Source organism: Cucumis sativus, chromosome 4 (genome assembly GCF_000004075.3).
Source record: "Cucumis sativus cultivar 9930 chromosome 4, Cucumber_9930_V3, whole genome shotgun sequence".
Classification (NCBI taxonomy): Eukaryota; Viridiplantae; Streptophyta; class Magnoliopsida; order Cucurbitales; family Cucurbitaceae; genus Cucumis; species Cucumis sativus.
In genome coordinates this window covers 14,566,310-14,574,714 of record NC_026658.2, presented here as the reverse complement: position 1 = coordinate 14,574,714, position 8,405 = coordinate 14,566,310, and the positions used below count along the sequence as shown (strand labels likewise).

Here is an 8,405-nt window from a genome sequence, read left to right as displayed (position 1 = left end):
TTCCGTTAGAACACACCTCTGTTTAGTATTTTCAATGATATATAAGCAGTGGTACCAATTTTCTAACATATAAATGGAGACACCAACATTAGTTTAGCTGATTAGCGTTTTGAGTATATATATTAATATAACCATGATTTGTTGCTCGAGTCTAATTTGAACTAAATAATTAATAATCACGATTTTATGGTACAAATCTCCTTCCTCTTCATGGTTCTCATCTCTTCCCGGGTATTTGAAAGTACAACATTTAAAATTATATTAAGAAAAGGTCAAAATATAAATTGACATTGGATAACAAATGAAGAAATATATAAATAGATAAATGGAAATGGAAGGAGTTTGTTAAAGATAAGTGGAAGAGAAGGGAAGGGTAGTAGAGTAGAAGAGTTTGAAAGACGGGCAACAGCCATGGTCCAAATTGATGGTGAAGAGTCAAGGATGGACGGCGCCTTATTAGATAAGGCTTACCACATTTCTACACCAATTAATAACCTCTCAATTATTCTCCTTTTTCTTTTTTCTTTATTTTTTTTGTCAAAAACAAAATATATATACTTTCGCTTTTATTATTCTCAACCATGATTTTGTGACAGCTGACACCGCGTGTTATTATTATTAATTTTCTTTTTGCCCTTGGACGTACTCGTGTGTGTATGATTCCAATTCATTTTCTTCTTTTTCTGTCCTTTTTGCACATAAAATAAACAATATTGTGAACTATTACTAATGGGCTTCGTTATACCCTTACTAATGGGCTCATCAAATTAATATTTAAAAGCCCCATCAAATTTTAGCCTACCAACCAAAATAACTAATGGGCTCCGATAGTCCATGAAACAAAGCCCATTTCTTATGAAGCCTTCTACCTCGAAATTAAAAATAGAGAACAGAACGAAATATGACCACCAAAAAGTGTGAGAGATAATAATTTCATAACGAAAAGATGTAACAAACGCAGGGTGTTTCTTTTTGTGGCCAAAGTAATTTCCACCACTAAAAATGTCTTAAAAAACTTAACAATAACAGAGAGAGAGGGAGAGAAAAAATTACGCCGGTAAAACAGTGGCTTTCACTAATTAAGCCACGAAATCAAAAATCGATTGTTCCAAAAAATAAAAGAGAAGGTTCTTCCAAAGACCGAGACTGTAGAGATTGGGAGCTTAGTCGACTTCCTCAATCTTGGGTCCAGCACCGCTACCGCCGGAAGGAGCACTGTCGTCTGCACCGCCACCCATATCAGCTCCGGCACCTTGGTACATCTTGGCAATGATTGGGTTGCAAATGCTCTCCAACTCCTTCATCTTGTCTTCGAACTCGTCAGCCTCAGCTAGCTGGTTGGCGTCCAGCCATTGGATGGACTGCTCGATGGCATCGTCGATCTTCTTCTTGTCGGCGGGTGAAAGCTTAGCACCAATCTTCTCGTCGTTCACAGTGTTCCTCATGTTGTAAGCGTAGTTCTCCAAAGCATTCTTGGCTTCAACCTTTTTCTTGTGCTCCTCATCTTCAGACTTGTACTTCTCTGCCTCTTGGACCATCTTCTCAATCTCCTCCTTGGAGAGTCTTCCCTTGTCGTTAGTAATGGTGATTTTGTTCTTTTGACCTGTGGTCTTGTCTTCGGCAGAGACGTTCAAGATACCGTTGGCATCGATATCAAAGCACACTGTGATTTGTGGAACACCCCTGGGAGCTGGAGGGATTCCGGAGAGTTCGAATTTTCCAAGCAAGTTGTTGTCGCGGGTTCTTGTCCTTTCACCTTCGTATACTTGGATCAACACACCGGGCTGGTTGTCGGAGTATGTAGAGAAGACTTGTTCCTTCTTCGTGGGAATTGTGGTGTTTCTTGGGATAAGAACAGTCATGACTCCACCGGCGGTTTCCAAACCAAGAGAAAGAGGGGTGACATCCAATAGAAGAAGATCCTGCACCTTCTCATTGCCTTCACCGCTCAAGATGGCAGCTTGTACAGCAGCACCGTAGGCAACGGCTTCATCGGGGTTAATGCTCTTGCAGAGTTCCTTGCCATTGAAGAAGTCTTGCAACAACTGTTGGACCTTGGGAATTCTAGTAGAACCACCAACAAGAACAACATCATGGACAGTGCTCTTGTCCATCTTGGCATCTCTCAAACACTTCTCGACGGGTTCCATACACTTTCTGAAAAGATCCATGTTCAATTCCTCAAATCTAGCACGAGTAATGGTGGAGTAAAAGTCAATTCCTTCGTACAAAGAATCGATCTCAATGGTGGTCTGAGCAGTAGATGAGAGAGTTCTCTTAGCTCTCTCACAAGAAGTTCTCAGCCTTCTAAGAGCTCTGGGGTTGCCACTGATATCCTTCTTGTGCTTCCTCTTAAATTCTTGAACAAAGTGGTTGACAAGTCTGTTGTCAAAATCTTCCCCACCAAGATGAGTGTCTCCAGCAGTGGCCTTCACCTCGAAGATACCCTCTTCAATGGTGAGAAGAGAGACATCAAAAGTACCACCACCAAGATCGAAGATCAAGACATTCTTTTCACCGACACTTGTTGCTTTCTTGTCAAGACCGTAGGCAATGGCAGCAGCGGTGGGTTCATTGATAATCCTCATGACGTTGAGACCAGCAATGACACCAGCATCCTTGGTGGCTTGACGTTGCGAGTCGTTGAAGTAAGCAGGAACAGTGACAACGGCGTTCTTCACAGTGGAACCGAGGTAAGCTTCGGCAATTTCACGCATCTTAATAAGAACCATGGAAGAGATTTCTTCAGCAGCGAACTGCTTCTCTTCACCCTTGTAGCTGACAATGATCATGGGCTTGTCACCTGGTCCAGGGATGACCTTGAATGGCCACAACTTGATGTCACTTTGGACTGAAGAGTCGCTGAATCTTCTACCGATCAACCTCTTTGCGTCTGTTACAATAAGATCATTTAGTAAGCAACACAGTTGAAAAAGAACATCTAACAGTAATCTTTTAACATAAACAGAGTAGGATACAATTCAACGAAACCATGCGATTGGAGAAATACATACTTGAATCAACACAAGAAAACCAGGACTTGTTAGACACTACATCAAATCTACGGAAAGACATTACGAATAAAGATCCTTCAAATTCATGAACCGAAATACAGATACATCAATGAACATTAACAATTAATGAAATGAATCACTTGAGATTAAATATCACAAGTGACCGAATCAACAGGTGCAACAATCCTATCAGATTCATAAATCCATGAAATGAAAAACTGACGATCAACAGTACCTAAATACAATTCATATGTGGTCCCTACGTTCAAATAACTATTCACGTCAATCTATTACCAATGCTAAATAACATACATGACAAATCTCCAACTAGCGGTACAACACTAAAGACATCAGCAGATCCAGATTATGACTCAGATCCAAAGAACTACCAAGAATAAAAAAGAACTAGATCTACAGACACAAAGCATATTCAAATCCAAACGCATTACTGAATAAGAAAAACAAAACGAAAGAAACACAACAGATCCAATACGAAAGAAAGAAATGAAATGCAAGAAGTTAGATCTTACCAAAGACGGTGTTAATCGGGTTCATGGCGACCTGGTTCTTAGCAGCATCACCAATCAAACGCTCAGTATCGGTGAAGGCAACATAGGAAGGAGTAGTCCTGTTACCCTGGTCATTGGCAATGATCTCAACACGATCGTGTTGCCAAACACCCACACAAGAGTAAGTGGTACCGAGATCGATACCGATAGCCGGACCTTCTCCCTTGCCGGCCATAATGGAGGTAGTGGAAGGGAGAGAGCGAGAGCAAGGAGGAAGAGAGAAATGAAAAAGAAGAAAGAAGAAGGGGAACAGAGATCTGGGCAAAAACTAGGTTATGTGAAGTGGAGGAAGAGGAGGGGGGAAAGAGATGTATATATAGGGAGAGAATTCAAAAAATTCGAGAAGGTTCGGAACCCTAAAAGAGGTTAAGAGCCGTAGGATTGGGAAGAGAATGAAGGGGTGAGATTGGAATAGACGAGGTCGGCGTAGACTTGAGATTTCCCACTTTCTCTCTGGCTCCATGTATTTTCCTCGCCCCTTCCCTTCCCTTGCGCTTCTGCTTGCGATTGCGCATCACATCCACCGAATCCACAACAAATATTCATTTTCTTTCTTTTTCTTTTTCCTCATATTCGGTATTTTCTTTTTTTAAGTAATTGTCATTTTAATGTCAAATCATTGGTTTGATTGTATAACCTTAAATATTTCTTTTAAAATGACACTACCAATTTTTTCTATTATAACCATTTTTCTTAATACTTTGTAACAACTTTTAACCTAGATTTTACATGTAAATATAAGATTTTTTGCTACCATATGACTTTAGTTGAGCTGGCATACCATGGATAAGAGTTTCGAGTTCAAAATATTTATTTTACACACTAAATAATGATAACCCAAGATGAATGACAAAAGTGTAGATCTACGTGATCCTGTAATTCACTTTTAAAAATGGCTTTCAAATTTAAACGATTGTGTAGATCATGATACACGATTTTTGACCTTAGTTGCACCGAGATGTCTCGAGATGAAAGGATTCTTCTTTTAGTTATTGGATATCAAGCCTTAGTGGCACCGAGTTGACCAGAGATGAAAGAATTATGTCTTTATTTTATTCGATATCGGGCATACATTGTTCTGAGATGCCCCAAAATGAAAGATTTATGTCTTTAGTTATTCGTTTTCGGACGTGAATTGCACCTAAATGGCTTGGCATGAAAGAATTATGTCTTTATTTTATTCGATCTCAGACTTATAATTTCTCAAGATGTCTCGGGATAAAAGACTTTTGTCGTTAATTATTCAACCTCGACCCTTATTTACCCTGACATGGCTCGAAATTAATAAATCGTAAATAAGATATAAATCTCAATAGCATATACGAACTTTATATATAAAATATATTGTATCTAAAACAAGATGTTTTTGTATTTATTTACAGAGTTGAAATTTACCAAACACTATCAATTGAATTAAAAGTTATAATTTATAATAATATCAAATGGAGCCTTCATTTCTACTTATTTTATCTTTTGTTATGGTTTCACACCAATAGCATTTTTTATATATATAATTAGTTGTATTCCTATTTGTTTTCTTAATATGGTTTTAGTTCTTATTCATATTAAAAAAAAAGCTTTAAATTTTTTTTAAAAAATTAAGTTTTGAGCTTTATGAAAATAATAGTGAATTTAAAGATTTATAGAATTTCAAAAGTAAATTGATTATTAGATGATACTTAATTTTAGAATAGTGCTTAAGATTTAAATTTAAGAGAGACAATACAATGAGTGAAGTATGTATGGTTGATATATTAAGAGAAGTTGGATATGTTTATTATAATAGTTTTGTTAAACTTAATACGAAAAGAAAAACAATCTCATTTTGTAATAAATTTCTAACGATAAATTATATGATATGTGTTTGTGATAATAGAGCAATAAGTTTTTTTATCACAAGCAAGAATTTGAAAGAGTTAGGTTTAAGGTTATCTTGATGGTTGTGGAATGATAGGTTGGTATTTATCATAGAGCAACATGTATTTTCTCTCGTTATTGTCTCCTTTTGATCCACGGATTTCATCGTCAGAGTTAATGGGTTTTCTCTCCTACAAATAATCTCATCGTTGTCACATTATAAGACTTCATCACAAACAAAAACGACGCAACGATTGAGCCCACGAAGTTAGATAACATTATAGTGACAACAAGCCAGACAAATTAGCAAATTATGTCAACTTGGAAGTGGCTCATCAAAGCAAACGTGGCTAGCATTAAAAATTCGAGAAGGTTTCTATCTGTTACAAATTTGTTATGAAGATTTAATTATCCTCTCGTTAAGTTCTGCCACGTGTCAACGCACAATTAATGAGTGCAAACATTTTATTGATTCTTTATTTTTATATTACCTAAATTAAGGGAATTCGTGTATATATTGAGAAGGGGTGTCATTAATAATACCTTGAAAAAAACAAGGGAAAGATTTTTATCCCAAATATAGCTTGATTTTTATAACTTATTTTGGTATGATAGCCTATGGCCAAACGCTGACGCTAACCCTGTCCTCACCCCATATGCGACAAACTTCACAAATCTGTCATTAAATCAAATCCTGAACCAGTTAACAACCATAAAGCTTAATCGGAGCAACTATCTTCTATGGAAAACGTTGGCTCTCCCTATTCTCAAGGTATACAAGCTAGAAGGACACCTCACTAGTGAAACCCCTGCCTTTCGAAGCTTATTTCAATCGACCACACAAACATCTCTACAACTAAAAATAGTGAAGGAACAACTCAGAGTGTTGCTTCGACTTCGTCCGCAACCATGAAGGTAAACCCCAAGTTCGAACAGTGGGTCACAACTGATTTGCTTCTGCTAGGATGACTTTACAACTCAATGACACTTGAGGTTGCCACCAAACTTATGGGTTTCACAAATGCGAAAAAATTTTGGGAAGCAACACATCTTTTTGGTGTCCAATCAAGAGCAGAGGAAGATTTTCTTCGTCAAACGTTTCAAACAACACGAAAAGGTAGTTTTAAAATGGAAGATTATTTGTGTGTTATGAAAACTAATGTTGATAACCTCAGCCAAGCGGGTAGCCTAGTCCCTCCATGTGCTCTTATTTCACAGGTACTGTTGGGATTAGATGAAGTATACAATTTGGTGATTGTTGTGATTCAAGGAAAATTGAACATATCATGGTTGGATATGCAATCTGAGCTTTTGATTTTTGAGAAAATGTTGGAGCATCATAATACTCAAAGAAATACTGGCAACATAGTCCAAAATGTAGCTATCAACATGGCTAAAAAATTCAGTTCAAATGAATCCCGCTCCAATAATGGCCATCAATTACATGGAAACATCAGGAACAATTTCAGTGGACAAAGAGGAGGTCCCTACAATGGCAGAGGACGCGGGCGAGGTCGCGATAACAAGCCAACATGCCAAGCTTGGGGTAAGTATGATCATTCTGCCCTTATGTGTTATAATCGATTTGATAAGAAATTTGTAAGTCCTCTAGCTCAAGATCGAGGACAGAGTTCAAATGTTCCTGCAAGTTCAAATCCAAATCAAGGTGCCTTTGTCACAACTTAGTCAACAAATTCCTTTGCAAATGTTGAAATTGTTATGGCCCACACTGGTATATAGACAGTGGGGCTACCAACCATGTCACGACTGAATGCACAAATTTAACCAACCTAGTTAAATACTCGAGTACAGAAAAAAGTAACAGTAGGTATTGGAAACCACTTGGACATCTCATGTGTTGGAAAATCTTATTTGACTAATGGCAGAAAGAATTTAGTGCTTCAAAATATATTATGTGTCCCTGATATCACAAAAAATTTAGTTAGTGTTTTCAAACTTGCACAAGACAATCATATTTATCTTGAATTTCATGGTTATTATTGTCTTATCAAGGACAGAGCTACAAGGGAAACATTGCTGATAGGAACTCTTAAGGATGGACTCTACCATCTAGAAAGTGCTAGTGTGATGACAGCTGAGGTAGAACATAGTAGCAGTTTCAAGCAACAACATATGCACAAAAATAAAGGAACATCATCATTTATTTTGTTGGGAGTAACAAATCTTACCAATATCAATGTCGTTGTATTCAAAGTTGTTTGGCATAAACGATTAGGACACCCTTCTTCCAAAATTTTGAACTCTATAGTAAAGAACTGTAAATTGCCTGTGAATGACGGTGATGAAATAGATTTATGTGACGCTTGTCAGTTAGGAAAAGCTCATAATTTTCTGTTCACTAACTCTCAATCTCAAGCTACTGAATCATTCGATATTATTTACTCTGATTTATGGGGTCCTGCTCCAATATGTTCAACTGATGGTTTTCGTTATTACATTTTATTTGTGGATGATTTTAGCAGATATACTTGGATTTATCCCCTTAAATAGAAAAGTGCAGCAGTTGAGACATTCAGACACTTTGTTAAATATATCAACAATCAACTTAACAAAACTATTAAAGTGTTTCAGTCAGATAATGGAGGTGAATATAAAAGAAATACATCAGTTGTGCAATAATTTAGGTATTAGTGGTCGATTCTCGTGCCCATACACCTCAACTCATAATGACAGAGTTGAAAGAAAACATAGACATGTGGTAGAAACAAGGCTTACTCTTCTTGCCCAAGCTAGAATGACTCTAAATTTTGGGTAGGATGCCTTCTTGACGGCAGTTATTCTAATAAATGGAATACCCACACCTATAGTCAAAGGTATGTCTCCCATTGAATTATTATTTGCTCACAAACTGAATTTTTCTTAGTTCAAGGTTTTTGGGTGTGCTTGCTTCCCGTGCCTGAGACCATATCAATCTACCAAATTTCAATACCACACTGAAAAATGT

General features: G+C 37.2%; 2 protein-coding genes across 3 annotated transcripts; one reads left to right on the top strand and one right to left on the bottom strand.

Moving 5' to 3' along the window:
- Nucleotides 1–916: 916 nt before the first annotated feature.
- On the bottom strand, nucleotides 917–3,773 carry LOC101215599 (heat shock cognate 70 kDa protein 2). Its single transcript, NM_001308897.2, is given in 2 exon segments — nucleotides 917–2,893; nucleotides 3,545–3,773. Coding segments are annotated over 2 exon segments (1,944 nt in total). The 5' UTR covers nucleotides 3,759–3,773; the 3' UTR covers nucleotides 917–1,163.
- A 2,252-nt stretch (nucleotides 3,774–6,025) lies between these two features.
- Nucleotides 6,026–7,877, top strand: LOC116403326. Of its 2 annotated transcripts, none has more exons than XM_031884054.1 (2): nucleotides 6,026–6,986; nucleotides 7,454–7,877. In XM_031884054.1, exons 1-2 carry the CDS (start codon nucleotides 6,422–6,424, stop codon nucleotides 7,492–7,494), a joined length of 606 nt encoding a protein of 201 aa, XP_031739914.1. In that variant the 5' UTR covers nucleotides 6,026–6,421; the 3' UTR covers nucleotides 7,495–7,877. The 2 variants fall into 2 exon arrangements, with proteins under 2 accessions (XP_031739914.1, XP_031739915.1); XM_031884055.1 differs by having other exon boundaries at nucleotides 6,117–6,986; nucleotides 7,459–7,877.
- Nucleotides 7,878–8,405: the final 528 nt, after the last annotated feature.

What these genes read in the sequence shown, in the direction of transcription:
- LOC116403326 (XM_031884054.1), top strand. Translation starts at nt 6,422, where the DNA reads ATGACACTTGAGGTTGCCACCAAACTTATGGGTTTCACAAATGCGAAA. An exon ending in GCCAACATGCCAAGCTTGGG is followed by an intron (nt 6,987 to 7,453) that starts GTAAGTATGATC and finishes TGTCTTATCAAG; the next exon opens with GACAGAGCTACAAGGGAAAC.